At 37.7% G+C, this 16,519-nt stretch overlaps 1 protein-coding gene across 1 annotated transcript in view; it reads right to left on the bottom strand.

The window, feature by feature from the left end:
• ANOS1 (anosmin 1) overlaps positions 1 to 16,519 on the bottom strand; it is a 202,553-nt gene that overhangs the window by 65,516 nt on the left and 120,518 nt on the right. The window contains exon 4 of the mRNA XM_054472957.2: positions 2,561 to 2,783. Within this exon, the coding sequence (XP_054328932.1) occupies positions 2,561 to 2,783 (223 nt within the window). The remainder of the gene's footprint in view (positions 1 to 2,560; positions 2,784 to 16,519) is intronic.

The following is a 16,519-nucleotide window of genomic DNA, read 5'->3' on the forward strand; positions in this document are numbered from 1 at the left end:
CAAAGCCAAGGGATGGGTTGGAACAGACACTTTCCCTGGAGCTTGTGTACATCAGTCCCCCTCTCCTCTTTTGAGTGAAGAAGCAGCTGGACTCCAGGTTGGGAATGCCAAAAGGGACTTCAAATGCCTCATTAGCTAAGATGATGAAGGAGTTGCTACAGGCTCTATTTGCCCTCCTTTTACACACACTAACATATTCAGAGGCACTGTCAAAGCTCCCAGGACATGAAAACCAGCCTTCCTTGAGGGACTACTGAAGAAAGCAAGAAAAAAATATCTACCTGCATATATATATATATCTCTCTTTTTTTGCAAAATAACAATCTATTAACTTGACTGTCTTCATTATGCAAAAGTCATTGTCAGGTTAACAGAGTCTGTTTATTCTATTTGTAGTTGATTCCCATTGATTCTCTCTCCACAAAAATCTAAGTTAAGAGCTAATTTGTAGTAGAAGAGTGACTTCAGTACTTTAACAAAAGTTCATCTGGTTTCATTAAACGTAGTTTTACATTGAAAGTGTCTTTGCATACTTAATCATTTATTCTGGCCCTTTCTACAATATTCCCCTTATTCTCAAGTGAAACAGGCATATTTGAAATTCATACTAACTCTTCAGTCCTTTCATAAAAGTGCATATTTTAATTTATATTATCTCTTTAAAACACTATAGGTTTTACAAAAGGGTTTAAAAAGACCATTCCCAACGCATCCTATTTTTATGGTGAATGCTACTCATACATAGCATATTATCTTTAATGACAGATAAGATTTCATAATAACAGATGCTTTAAAAGTTAGATGGTTTTAAATTTCGCAAAAGTGACTTGCTGTAATTTAAAATAAGAGGCATGAACACAACAAAACTTTAAAACTATTAAAGAAACATCACTTGGTAAGAAGAGAAAAGCAGCGATTATTTTGAATGTAAGACATAGTACTTATGGTGTGTTTCCAACGATAAAGAAAAAAAAAACCAGTTGAATTACATAGATTTCAGAGGAAAGTATTCCCAAGTGGGAGCTAAAGGAAGATGGGACAGATACTTAACTTCTGGGAGATGTGAATTGTTGTAAGTGTTAGAGTAACATGGACTTCCAAAAATAGGCAGCCAGCACATAAATCAAAACTGGCATTGATGGTGAATACTTCTTTATACACATTTTTTTAAAGTACCAGTATTTAGAAACAATATGGATTTGGCATGTGTGTGTGAAAGACATAGAGAGAGAAAGACATCTGTTACTCTCTCTGTACTTTAATGAATACTGCCTACTGACTGACTCTATATTAGGGGTCCCCAGCTCCCAGGCCACTGACTGGTAGCAGTCTGTGGCCTGTTAGGAACTGGGTCACACAGCAGGAGGTAAGTGGTGGGTGAGTGGACAAAGCTTCATCTGTATTTACAGCCACTCCTCATCACTCACATTACCACCTAAACCTCCTATCAGATCATCAGCAGCTTTAGATTCTCATAGGAGCGTGAACCCTATTGTGAATTGCACATGTGAGGGATCTACGTTGCATGCTCTTTATGAGAATCCAATGCCTGATGATCTGTCACTGTCTCCCATCACCCCCAGATGGGACCATCCAGTTGCAGGAAAACAAGCCCAGGGTTCCCACCGATTCTACATGATGGTGAGTTGTATAATTATTTCATTACATATTACAATGTAATAATAATAGAAATAAAGTGCACAATAAATGTAATGTGCTTGAATCATCCCAAAACCATCCCCTGCCCCCTCCCCCAACATGGAAAAATTATCTTCCATGAAACCAGTCCCTGTTGCCAAAAAGGTTGGGGACTGCTGCTCTATATAACTCTTCAATGAGATCCCCAAAATTAACAAAATATTGTATGTCACGGTGTATTTTGATGGTATCACAAACTATACCTAATACAATGGATTCATTTTGGCTTTAAAAGAGCTTAGTCCCATTTACAGAAAATGATCAGTAGCACTTGATATTAAGGAGCTAAGTGCTCTAGAAACGGCTTTTGAATATAAACTATTGCATTTGCTAAACTGTTTGATAAATTGAACCTCCATGTTTTGAGAAAGGGAAATCCTTTGTCTAGAATCTCAAGGTACTAATGAAAATATTTAAGATCTGTACAACGACACTAATGTTCTTGGGTCATATTGGCAGAAAAAGCACAATATCAGCACATTTCTTATGCATTTTTCAAGTGTGCTTCATCTCCCAGCCTATTTTCTAAGGATTTAAATCGATTTATTCCAGTGTACCTAGTAGAGCTTACTTGAATCAGTCTGACTGGAGAAAAAGAGAAAAATGTTCCTGAATTGTTGCTGTCCATCACATATGTCAAATTAAAAAGAATTAATACGAATGACTTGCTCTGCCCCACGTCGAGTTAATATGGCTAATCTTTATGGGTCTGTGAATATGTTAAGATGTCTGTATAAAATAAATTTTCTTAAGATTTTATGTTTTTTAGACTTTTCACACCTATGATGGACACCCTTCCCTAGGCACACACAGATACATGTTACACTGCATGTCTCTTCACACCCCCAGTGCTGCCCCTTACCTTTGTACAGAGTCTTGGGTACTTGACAGGTGTGTCCACACCCATTCGAACAACATTTCTTCACCCCAGAGCACTCATTGTCAACTTCGCAGCTTTCAACACAGGCAGCTGCAAATCCACTGGCTTTCTCAGGAGCCGGACAGTCCCCCTGCTTCACCAACAGGATGTATTTGAGGAACTCACAGCTGGTCAAGCATTCATAGCTCTTCTTGGGGAAGAGAGGCTAAGTCAAAGAAGAATTTTTAAAAATATTCCATTAAAGACACATGAAGTCTGATTTCCAAGACATCTGAAAGGAAGTTCAACATTTTTCCCCACCAAACCTTTGCTTGAATATTTGACAAAATGCATGTATTTGTTTTCTTTTCTCCTATCCAAGTGACATTTTGTGCTGATTTCTCAAAGGAACATAATCCATAAGTGATGATTTTATATTGCATGCAACAGACAAACACCATGTATATGTGCCCACATTCACAGATCATATATTCTATCTTGGTCAAAGATGTTTGTCAAAAAAACTGATTATAAATAGTCACAAAACCTGTTCAGTACAATTTGAGGGTCCTTTTTGGATTATATACATAACACTTTTAACACATCACTCTCTTTAATTTTTTCTTTCTCCTTTTCTTTTTACAGTTAAGGTCTCACTTTGTCACCCCAGGCTGGAGTGCAGTGGTGCAATCATAGTTCACTGAAGCCTTGAACTCCCAACCTCAGGCAATCCTCCTGCCTTAGCCTCCGAAGTTACTAGAACTACAGACACACACCACCATCCCTGGCTAATTTTTATTTTTTGTAGAGATGAGGTCTTGCTATGTTGCCCAGGGTGGTATTAAGTCCTGGCCTCCAGCAATCCTCCCACCCTTAGCCTCCCAAAGCACTGGGATTGCAGGCATGAGCCATTGCACCTGGCTATCTTCTCATATATCATAAATACTCATCAAAATAGCAGGAGCTCTATAAAACTTTACAATTCTTACAATGGTAACATATTTATTGGTATTGTATAGCACAGTTGTCTAAGCCTGCTAATTGAACATATTTCAATAATTTCCAGCCTTTATTATTAATATGGAATTGTCAATGAGTTGTGCAGTAGAAGAATGTGAATCTTCTTTAAAAATCAGCCCACACCTATGTTATCTGTGACATAGTTGGGGTCTGAACAGCATCTTGCTGAGGACATTTTGGTTGAGCCCAGAATCAATCAACCATTAGTGAGAATAGGAAGCCCTGGACTTATTAGAGGAATGCATTATTGAAAAAGCCTGAGTAATGTGAAAGAGCCATTTATCAAATGCCTATTTTTCCTTAGGAAAAAATGGTTCAGGACAGCACTCGGTCATCCCTAAGACAGGAGCTGCAATTGGAAGATAATGGCTTTTTTCTGCCACTGAACAGAGGAGTTGCTGAGACTTCTAAAAGCTGTCCCACCCAGGGAAAGAAAGGGAAGGATGCTCTCTGTGCTCTTGCCCTCCTTTTTCCTATGGAAGAGAATGGCCAAGACAGCCCCACCAGCACCAGCCCTCCACCCAGCCCTATCCCTAACCCTCTTTTTGCTTTCTAGAAGATGCCTGAAAAGATGATCACCATAACCCTAACTTTTACACTAAGCCTCCTTTTATCCTTATGGGAGATGGTTTCCATGATAACTACTATTCCATTAAAGACACATGAAGTCTGCTTGAATGTTTAACAAAATAGACGTATTTGTTTTCTTTTCTCCTATCAAAGTGACATTTTCTTTTATCAAAATGCATTTTCACCTGGAATGCCTGTGCATAGCCAGGTTAAATTTCATTGTCTCTTTTACCTGGGGGTGGCTATGTTGTTGTGAATGGAACATAATCAGCAAAGTTCTGTGCCACTGTGGACCGAGGCTTGCAGATGGTGGGGGATGGTGCCCCCGTGTTCTTCTTTATTAGCTGGATGTGGGTGGCACCACAGCTGTAGGGAATGAGGGAATGGTGGGGCCACAGGAGGAGAGATGCCAGAATGCTGTCTGCCCATATGGAGAAGGACAGCACCCTGCCGGGAACAGCTGCCTTGAACTGCTCCATGGGTATAAAGCAAGTACACATGTGTTTGAACTCTTGTACATGTCAAGCTCTGTTTGCTACAACCATTCAGGCTACCTGAACCAATGCAAAGGCCATCCAGTGAAGGGTTGCCATAGTTCCTCAACATTGGAAGTGGAAGATGAACAAGGAGGACACTTTCTGTTTATTTGATGTCACAACAGGGTTAGGAATATAAGAAATAAATGTGGTAGCTTTGGTGAACAGAAGTCTAGGGGGAGAATAGGAACATCATGCAGCTCAGCGCCAGCATGCTGCTTGATGCTCCACAGTGATCCCTAACCAGGGCTCATTACTGGTAACATCTGGAAACACCTGGGTTATACCTGAATGATACCTGGGGACACTCGCCTGTGTGCTGCCTGCTGCTCCTCCCTGATGACTAAATGTGGCTCTGCACCATCGTGACACCTGGGTAACACCAGGTCATCCCTACCATTGCCTGGTAATGCCTGGGCAACACCTGGATAACATCTGGTAAGACCAGCCCATGTGTTGCTGTTGCTTCTCAATAGTGATTGAATATGGCTCCCTACCACGAGGTAACACCTGCCAAACCTGCCAGCATGCTGCTGGCTACTCCTCACTGTTAAACAACCATGACCCTTTAGTCAGATAGGTGTCTGGTGGCACCCAGATACCCTGGAGACAGGAGGTTATCTAGGCAGGAGACTGAATGGTTTGGGTTATTAACCAGAGAGTATTTCACCTATAGTAGAGGTATGTTATAAAACAAACAAAAAAACCGGCCAGGCACGGTGGCACACGTCTGTAATCCCAGCACTCTGGGAGGCTGAGGTGGGTGGATCGCCCAAGGCCAGGAGTTCAAGACCAGTCTGGCCAACAGGGTGAAACCCCATCTCTACTAAACATACAAAAAAAAAAGTAGCTGGGCATGGTGGTGCACACCTGTGGTCCCAGCTACTTGAGAGGCTGAAGCAGGAGAATCGCTTAAGCCCGGGAGGTGGAGGTTGCAGTGAGCCGAGATTGCACCACTGCACTCCAGCCTGGGCAACCAAAGCGAGACTTTGTCTCAAAAAAAAAAAAAAAAAAAGAAATACTTGTATTAAATCTGGCAAGTGTTTCCTGCTTGGTAACTTGGAAATCACAGTGACTTAGTTTGCACCATGATATAATGAAATCAACTCAGTTCATACTCTTCATCTATGAAAACAGAGTATGAGTCAAGAATCAGATAAAGTTTGGATCCTCTATTCGTATATTATTCTAATTATCTATATGCCAACTGCCACACATTTGAACTGTGAGGGACAGGAAAACAGAGGCTATGTCTCCTTATCTTCATTATTTACTGAACTATTGGGGCAGACATAAAAACAAATAAACAAAGACAGTGACCTAGAACAGTTACGAAGCATGTGTTCCCAACGACTATGAAAGGGGAATGATCATAATTAGCCCAACAATTTAGATCTCTCAGTTGATATGAGAGTTATTCTGTATGGATATTCAATGTTTTCCTTTTTGGTAAGGACATAGAAACACATATGTTCATCTTTGCACTCATGGTTTCTAGACTAGTTTATAATCTTGAAATAATACAGGTAACATTATGAATATTACATGAGGTAACACACACAAAGAACTAAGCACTATTGTGCATAGTCGGCCTACAATACATACTTAATAAAAATTAAGTAATTTGTGTCTTTTTTTCTTTTACCACTGCTACAAGTTTACTCTTTAACATTTCAAAATTCTTCAGGTGGGCTGATGAAAATTTTGTAAGATCCAAAGACAGAAGGAAGTCCGTATTTTTCTACAGTGTGTCCAGCCACTAGATTCCAACCCACTACTTCCAGATTAAGCACTGAAATCTGCATCTAAGGAATTGTACCCTGTACTTAAATGAAGTTCATCTTAGAGCAGGGTGGATTTGGTGCAACAGTCTTACAGAGGAGCTTTATTTAACTGTTCTATTAAAGGCAGATTTATCAAAGGAAGGTTTTGATGCTGTCTATTAATTTTCTTTCATAATTCTCTTGGATTAGGTTGAAAAAATATTATTTGTTTGAATATAAATTAGAGAACATATGGTATGTGTACATAAGGTCTCTCTCCAGGTCATTAATCATAGTTTAATGAGAATTTACTAATTGAATGGAATAAGGAGAAAAATGTATACAGGTCAGAGAAAATGCTGTGTGAATACTAATACTCTAGATATAAACAAAATATGCAAATTGGTCTCCAGTAGGAAATCCTGTGAACAAAGGTAATTTGAGCGTCACAAAAGTATAATAACTTCTGACCACTAAGCATGTAAAATTTCATGTGATAATACAAATTGCTCAGAGATTTGTTAAAAGGAATGAGAAAATAATAGAAAAAGACTTATTCAAATCAGTATGCATATAATACCCATCAATTTTATGGTGAATAAACACATGTGACAAAATAGATTCTATGTTCTATTTCCTGTTTCTACAATTATATGCAGGCAATGAAGGCAAATTGTTAACTGTATATTTAGTTTTTATAACTACAATTCATTTTTATAAAACTATTCATATGATTAATTTCACGAATCACACAAATGTCACTCTCAAATTATTATTATTAGTAGTAGTATTATTATTATTTTGAGGAGTCTCACTCTGTTGCCAGGCTAGAGTACAGTTGTACGATCTCGGCTCACTGCAACCTCCAACTCCCTGGCTCAAGCGATTCCCCTGCCTCAGCCCCCAAGTAGCTGGGATTATAGGCATGCGCCACCATGTCCAGCTAATTTTTATATTTTTAGTAGAGACGGGGTTTCACCATGTTGGCCAGGATGGTCTCGATCTCCTGACCTCAAGTGATCTGCCTGCCTCGGCCTCCCAGAGTGCTGGGATTACAGGCGTGAGCCACCGCACCCAGCCAAATGTCATTATTTTGCCAGGTCATTGGCTCCAATTTAAAATTTGAAAAGAATATGGTCACTATGCCCATTAATTTTGTTTATTTTGCCCTTACGGTCCCCAAAACTAAGAAAGAACAAAACACACATCATCTCCTAAGAGCTAAAAACTAAAATGTGGTTTTTAGTGCCTTACCTGGGTGATATGCTAAGCTCCACTAAGAAGAAAATGAATAAAACATGAATTTATCCACCTGTGGCAAGTGGCTAAAAATAAAATTAAATACTAACAAAAGTAGGCAACATTTCTTGAATGCTTTCAAAAAGAGAGATAGTACTATCTTTGTTTAGTTTGGTATAAAATGCAAGGTATTGTACAAGTAAAATAATCTGTTCAGCAATCATGGAATGATAAAGACATCCAATTCAGCAAATTACCTTAATGTGTTTAAAATCACATGAATACAAGGCTTCAGCTATGAGGAGAACATTGCATTTGGCTATTTGGTTCAATTCAACAGACTTGTACCATATGTCAATTCTCTAGGATTATAATTGCCTTTGCAAAGAGTCAGGGAATGGGGGGCTTCGCTTCCTGCTCCTAGCCAACAACCAGGATTGCTGAATACAATGAAACCTCGAATATACAATTTCCTAAAGTGAGTGCTCCATCATTATCACCACTGTCATAACCACCACCATCACCATCATTACCATCATCATTAGCAGTGGCAGTTGGTCACCAAGAGATGCTGATGTCTACCACATCCCTCACTCTACCCCAATTGCTTTACTTTCTCATTTCACCTATTCTTCCCCAGTTCCCACAACTGTTATTATTTCCATTTTACAAATGGGGAAACAGCAGCTCAGGGAGATCATAACATAGCCCAAATCACAAAACATGTAAGAGTCTGGGCAACGATGAGAGCTAGTGTTTTCTGAGGGCCCCACTATATCTCAGGGTAAAATAAGAAGACTGGGCTCACCCAGTGGCTCTCAGCTTGCTTCCCTATTAGAATTTCCCAGGGAGCTTCTAAAACTGATGTCCTGGGTGAACTTCTGACCCATTTCTTCAGCATTCCAGGCATGGACCCTGGAAACTGCACTTTGGAAAGAACCGCAGATGGTCCCAATGTCTGGCCAAGACTAGAAATCTGCTGGATGAATAGCTCTCTAATTTGTGTTCAGTTATTAGACTTCCTGATTCTACATGTTTAGAAATAACCTGAATATTCAAAAATGCAATCTTACGCTTCCTAGGAAGAGATAGTAGGGTGATTTCAAATTTCTTTCTTTTTTTATTCCTTTTCTTTAGCAAACAAATTTTTAATCTTAATTCTATGCTGAGTAGTTGAATAGCTCCGTTTACCTAGATACAGAAAAGCTAAATGCATTTATAAACAGAAAATCTAAGTGTACATAAACTTCTAGAGACCACTGAGGGTAACTAAATTAAAGTACTCCAAACTATAATCCAGGGGTTACTGAAAATCTGATTCTGATACATCCGTCTCTGTATGTACAAAAGATATATTTCAGGATGCTCAAAATTAAAGCACTGACATTCTAAACACCAAGCAATCACTGAATTAAAGTATGTTGGTAATTCTTTGAACACAATGTCTCTGAAGTCAGTGACATCAAAAAAATAGCACATGCTCTTCCTTTTGTATTTTCACTATATTAAAAAGCAACAGTACAAATGCTGTGGTGTTAAAAAGGATCCTTATTTTTTAACGAATGAACTTTTATAAACAAATTCTGTAATGAAAGGAAAATAGTATCTTAATACATAAAAGTTTTTGTTAAACAAGATTTTACAATTTTTAAATCCGAAAATGTTAAGTTTAAATTCTTTCAAAGGTTCAAACAAAAGCAACCTACACAATTTCCATTAAATGTGTCTTTGTACACATGTCCTGGGCACTTCAAAAATGTTAAAATCATTGAAGTTTGACTTCCGCCGCTGCTGCCCCCATCTCAGCATTGCCCCCTCCCTAACCTGGCCAAAGGTTCTGATTCCAAATTTCTGAAAACTTCACTCCCAAAATACACAGTGAGATGAACAGAACATGAATTCAATACAAGAGCATGAAGACAAGGTAGTGAGACAATGAAATGAGATGAAAAGGGTTAGAAAAGAGTTAAACAAAAATAAAAAATGTGAAATAAGACAAAAACATAAAGTTAAGAAATAAACTAGAAATATCAAGATCATCTGAGGTCAGGAGTTTGAGACCAGCCTGGCCAACATGGAGAAACCCCGTCTCTCCTAAAAATACAGAAATTAGCCGGGTGTGGTGGCAGCTACTCGGGAGGGTGAGATGGGAGAATCCCTTGAACCCAGGAGGCGGAAGTTGCAGCGAGCCAAGATTGAACCACTGCACTCTAGACTGGGTGACAGAAGGAGACTCCATCTCAAAAAAAAGGAAAGAAAGAAAAGAAAAGAAAGAAAGATAGATCAAGGAATGAATAGAAAAAAAATATAAATCAAAGGGCAGGTTATGTTCCAGGAATAACTGAAAAGAACAAGCAACACTGGAATATAGCTTCTGCTTCTGAACACCAAAGGGAAATTTTTAATTTTTCAGGCATTCAGGTAAAAAAGGCAAGCTGACTATGAGGAAGAAAATATAATTGCTACCAAATGTCTCTCTACTAAATTTAGTATGTGAAGCTAACAAAGCAATGTCTATGTAATTCTAAGGAAAATAAACTCTGTGTGAGTGTATGTGTCTTGTGGGGGGGTTGTGTTGGGGGCAGGGGGCATGATGTGCCATGCAATGGCAAAACCTAGCCATCCTATCATAAACAGAAAACAAGAACAAATGGGCTAATACAATATTCGGTACCCAGATAAAATAAAGTAATACCTATAGAAGAAAAAAAAGTTGTCCAATCCAAGTGTACTTTAGATATAACTGTAGGTAAAATGTATCATGCATAAACTTAAAGAAAACACCATCCATAGACCCCTGTTTAAAAACAAAGATATGAATTAAATTTACAAAATTAAGCATACAGTGGAAAAAAATCAGTAAAATTAATCATTTTTCTATGTATATAAGTATGAAACTAAAATTAAATAAAATAAGAATGATAGGAGGGAGAATTTGCTGTAATAAAACTAAGAATTTTCAAATAATAATATGTTAGAAAAACTGGTAGGTGGGAGGAGTGGTGGAGAAAACCTATGAGCGTGACTTATCTTGAACTTAATATTAGAACATCAGTAAATAATAAAACAAATATGGAATTGAAAGAGTAACAATTCCAACCACATAATATCTTTTATAATCTTTTCTTTATAATATTTTGGGGTCTCTTTGTCTTCTCTTGCCTTCAAGTAATATTAAACTTTAAGCATTTATTTGAAACTAGTGTGCACAGAGCTTCAAAGTGCTGGCCTGTGGCCAGTCATTTAAGTAGGCATTGGGAGAGCAGTCTTGGCCTTGCTGTGTTAACACTTTCCTGCATGGTAAACCATGGCTGTTTCTACATGGTAAATCTGGAATGATAGTTTGGTTTTACTTTTCTGTGCGGTTTATTAATTTTTAATGGGCATGTATAGTTTCTATTAAAAATAAATAGTATACTTGGCTGGGTGTGGTGGCTTACGCCTGTAATCCCAGCACTTTGGGAGGCCAAGGCAGACAGATCACTTGAGGTCATGAGTTTGAGACCAGCCTGGCCAACATGGCAAAACCTCACCTCTACTAAAAATCAAAAAAATTAGCCAGGTGTGGTGGCACACAACGGTAATCCCAGCTACTTGGACAACTGAGGCAGGAGAACCTTCAAACTAGGAGACAGAGGTTGCAGTGAGCCAAGATTGCACAATTGCACTCCAGCCTGGGCAACAGAGTGAGTGAGATTCCATCTCAAAAAAGAAAATAGGTTGTACTTTTAAAAAATTAGGCAAAACTGCCAAGCGTGTCTTTCAAAGAAGACATCTAAACACTAGGCATGAAATAAGAAAAATAACTCTCCATTCAAATGTTACTAATTTATGCTTGGAAGTATTATTATAATTTGCTTGGAAGCCCAATTATAAATACTAATTTCTTAGACGTGACTGCAATTAATTGGATTCCCAGGCAAATTATAGACATTGGCCATGGAAAATATAAAATCAGGAGAAAAGCAGAAACATGCATATTAGGGAAGTCACTTTTCTACAAGTACATACCCTCTTCTTTCAATTATAGTAATCTTTACTTATGTTTATCTTGGCTTCCTTCTTCCTGGCCTGGCTCTTCTATTTATTCTGAAAACAAATGTGTCACCTCGTATGAGTCCCCAACACTTCAGAATCTTGCTGCAATATTTCTGGAAGATCATGAGGCACATAAATAGCTCAAGAAGTTCACAAATCCCTAGAGAATTAGGGATGGTTCAGGTACTACATTTAAACTATGATTTCTTTCCCTCTCCTACTTCTGCATTTGTTAGTAGTGAATACCAAGAATGCCAATGCAATGTTCAGCCCACTAAACCATTTATATACTGATTTATAGACCAAACTGGCATTCTAGGTACTAGGAATTTAACGGTGAACAGGTGAAACTGTGAAAATGATGACCCACTGTGCTTATAGTTTACATGTTTACTAACAAACAGGTAAAAATCATTAAACAGCTTAGTTTGCATTATAATAAAGGTAGACACAGGAAGTTACAGATATAAGCACGAGATCAACAAATAATTAGACAAGGACAAAACTTTAAAGACAAGTCATCAATACTGATGATTTAAGCAAGTAAAAGTGATGTGGAAAACAGAAGAAAAAGAGAGAGGGAACAGCAACAAATACAGCCTGTCCCCTTCAGAGCATGACAAATACACAAGTAAGATAACTGCTGTACAATTTGGGGGGAAAAATTAATTTGGCAAGTGTCAGTTTCTTCAAAATATTAAAGGAGGATAAAATATTATCCTAAGCCTTAAATAAAGCTTCCAAAACACTTAGCACGGATCCTAGCACATAATAAAGGTGAAATCAGTGCTAGCCACCTTTATTAGCATCAGAATTTTTTAATGCAGTTCTAGAAATTTTACAAGAAACAATAGGAATCCATATACATTAATTATAGATGGCCTAAAATCCTCATGTAAATAATTTCTTTTAAAGAGGAACAAATTGGAAAGTTGTCAAATACAGTTGTTTACTCTTTGATTTATATTGTTCAGTTTCTTTGCTCATCTCATTTTGCAAACACTGTTAAATTCTACAAACTCATCACATCCATCCAAGATACAAGAAAAAAAATCTCATATTTTACCTCTTAGAGATCTTCCTTGAAATTTCTTATTTCTTTGTTTATACACTACTATATTATACCACTTCTGGACTGGTTAGATCATCACAAAATGAAATAGAAACTAACTGATATGATTAGGCTTTGTGTCCCCACCCAAATCTCATCTTGAATTGTAGTCCCCATAATCTCCATGTGTCAAAGAAGAGACCAGGTGGAAGTAACTGAATCATGGGAGCAGTTTCCCCCATGCTGTTCTTGTGATAGTGAGTGAGTTCTCACGAGATCTGTTGGTTTTATAAGGGACTCTTCCCCCTTCACTAGGCACTTCTCCTTCCTGCTGCCTTGTGAAGATGCCTTGCTTCCCCTTCACCTTCTACCATGATTGTAAGTTTCCTGAGGTCTCTCCAGCCATGCTGAAAAGTGAGCCAATTAAACCTCTTTCCTTTATAAATTACCCAGTCTCTGGCATTTCTTTATAGCAGTATGAAAACAGACCAATACACTAATGTACATAGAACATAGTTTCCTCATTATGAACAAGTAAGAGAAAGTGCAAATTCCATAAGTTAAGGGACTGGTTCCCAGGGGACATTAGGTAATATCTGGAGATATTTGTTCCTCACAACTGGAAGGTGCTATTGGCATCTAGTGGGTATGATCTGAGAGACCAAAATGGATGCCCCTTTATCAACTAAGAGGTATGCTAAGGTTCTTGGTTGGCACGGCACATTTCTAAATTCCTATAGCTAAACTTGTTAACAATAGGAGCTATCAACTCTGATTTACAACGCAGATGTCTACAACTCTGATTGGACAGAAGACTGGCCTTACAAAGATTATTTTCTGATAAGCAACTGCAGACCACAAGCCAGTTTCAGCTAGATTATAGAGGCTGTGCACAAATTCTGTGTCCTGTAGTTCACTTTTCGATGTAAAGAGCCAAATTCCACCTCATCTTAATGCTAAAACCCCGCCCCAAAGTGAACATTGAATGTTATGTTATTACGAGGGTATTTTAAGAAAGTTAACCAAAGATTCAGCAGAAAAATGCCTGAGAAAGCTTCATCAGAGAGACTTTCTCCACCACAACAATGGCCCTGCTCATTCCTCTCATCAAATAACAGTAATTTTGCCAGAGTTTCAATGGGAAATCATTAGGCATCCACCTTACAGTCCTGATTTGTCTCCTGACTTGTTCTTGTTTCCTGTTCTTATAAGAATCTTTAGGCCGGGCACGGTGGCTCATGCCTGTAATCCCAGCACTTTGGGAGGCCAAGGCGGGTGGATCACGAGGTCAGGAGATCGAGACCGTCCTGGCTAACATGGTGAAACCCCATCTCTACTAAAAATACAAAAAATTAGCTGGGTGTGGTGGTGGGCGCCTGTAGTCCCAGCTACTCAGGAGGCTGAGGCAGAAGAATGGTGTGAACCCGGGAGGCGGAGCTTGCAGTGAGCCCAGATCGCACCACTGCACTCCAGCCTGGGCGACAGAGCAAAACTCCATCTCAAAAAAAAAAAAAAAAAAAAAAAAAAAAAAACTTTAAAAAGCACCCATTTTTCTTCAGTGAATAATATTTTTCAAAACCTACATTGACATGGTTAAATTCCCAGGACCCTCAATTCTTTAGGGATGGACTAAGTGGCTGATAACATCACTTACAAAAGTGTCTTAAGCTTGATGGAGCTTATGTTGGGAAACAAAGCTTATATGTTTTATTTTTAGCTTTTGATTCCATTTTTCCATGAACTTTCTGAAGTCCTCTTGTGTATGCAACCACGTTATTCAGACATTGGACACTAGGTAGCACAAGACAAGAAAATCTATAAGGACACAAATGAGATGAGCTCCAATTTTGCCAAAAAAATGATTTGACATAGTTTCAAATCCACAGTGCAAGGAAGGCTAATCCCAAGATAGCTCTGCAATTTTTCCAAGTTGTGGATAAAGAGATTAAAGCTTGAGGCTGAGATGGCCAGATCTTGTGGGCAGACTGTCAAGCAGGATGAAACTGCATGAAGAGAGAAACCTACAGGGATTCAGAGGGACCCTTTGATTTCTGGCTGAATACTGACTTGAATGTGCATGGCTTCAAACTGCATAAGTCTGGGGAAAGAATAATCAGACAGCAATAAAGGAAACCATTCTAGCAAAAACTCACATTTCAACCAGTCAGAGTGCAGAGAATGCACAATTCATGAAGCATTGGCTAGAGTCCTCAGAAGTATATCACCTAGTAATGGGATAAATTGGGCCTAGTGTAAAGGCTACTCTGAACCCTCCCCCAAGAAAGCTTAAAAGAAAGTTTTAAAAATAAGAAAATGAATCTCAAAAGGAACTTAACTACATGCCAGAACAAAGTCTAACACTTTCTGGAAAGATACAGCAAAATTCAAAACACAAAAATTTGACATCCAATCAAAAATAATCCAGTGTGCAAAGAAGCAGGAAATTGTGGCAGATAAAATGGGAAAAAAGGGGTCTACAGAAGCAGGACCAGAAATTATAGAAATGATAGCATTAACAGCAAAGGACATTTAAGAACTAATATAAATATGCTCCATATGCCCAGGAATGTAGAGGAAAACGTGGACATAGGGAGGACAGGAATGAAAGCTACAGAACAGAGCTGCATAGAAATTCCAGAAGTAAAAAGGAAGAAATGAAAAATATGTCAAATAGGATTTTTAAAATGTTAGACACCATAGAAGATAAGATTACTTAAAAGGAAAGCAAAGACACAATGATTTAAAATAAATATATAAATAAATAAACTATTAAAATGAAGCAGAGGGTGGGAAATTACCAAAAGGAAAAAAAAAAAAGATCATAGACTCATTGACCCATGAGACAAAATAAGCTGGTCTAATGTGTGTAATTAGAGTCTCAGAACAAGAGAAGAGGGAAGATGGAAGAAATCAATAAATAATATTGAACAACAAATTAAAAATTTGATTAAAATTGTATGTCCAAAGTTAGAGGAATCTCAATTACCCCTAAGCAGAAGAAACAAAGGTAATTAAATCAAAGTATACTTAACTGTATTACTTCATATGCCAAATGCTGAAGGAAAATCTTCAAAGCAGATAGAAAAATTAAAAGACACTTTATATATAGTAAAACAAGGATAAGAATCTCAAAGGTTTTTCAGAAAATATGCATGCCAGAAGAAAATAAAGCAATATCTTTAAAATGCTATTTTAAAAAAAAATCAACTTAGAATTTTATACCCACGAAATATCTTTGAAAAGTGAAGATGCCTTAAAGACTACCACAGGTATACAAAAGGTGAACTCATAACCAGCAACCCAGCATTATAAGAAATGTTAAAAGCAAAAGGAAAATGATAACAGATGAACACTGAGGTCTACACAAAGAATGAAGAGTTCTAGAAATAATAAATACATGATTATATTTAAAAGATGATTTTTCTTATTTTTATATCTCTGGAAGAAGATAAGTTTAAAGCAAAAACTGTAAAAATGTGATGTGGAACTTGCAACAAATGTAGAAGTATGATTTAGGACACTAAGAATACAAATGAAGGGAATAAACAATGCAAGTATATTGTTATGACATTTTCATATTATACATGAAGTCATTCAAGATGAAACAAACTGTGTTCCAAAAAGCAATTCTCAAAAAGTTTAAAAGGATACAAATCCTAAGTTTTGTCTTAACTAGAAATCAGTAGGAAGATATATGTAAAATTCTCAAAAATTTACAAAATAAACCACTCATATGAAATTCAAA

This window comes from Pongo pygmaeus, chromosome X (genome assembly GCF_028885625.2).
Source record: "Pongo pygmaeus isolate AG05252 chromosome X, NHGRI_mPonPyg2-v2.0_pri, whole genome shotgun sequence".
Lineage (NCBI taxonomy): Eukaryota > Metazoa > Chordata > Mammalia > Primates > Hominidae > Pongo > Pongo pygmaeus.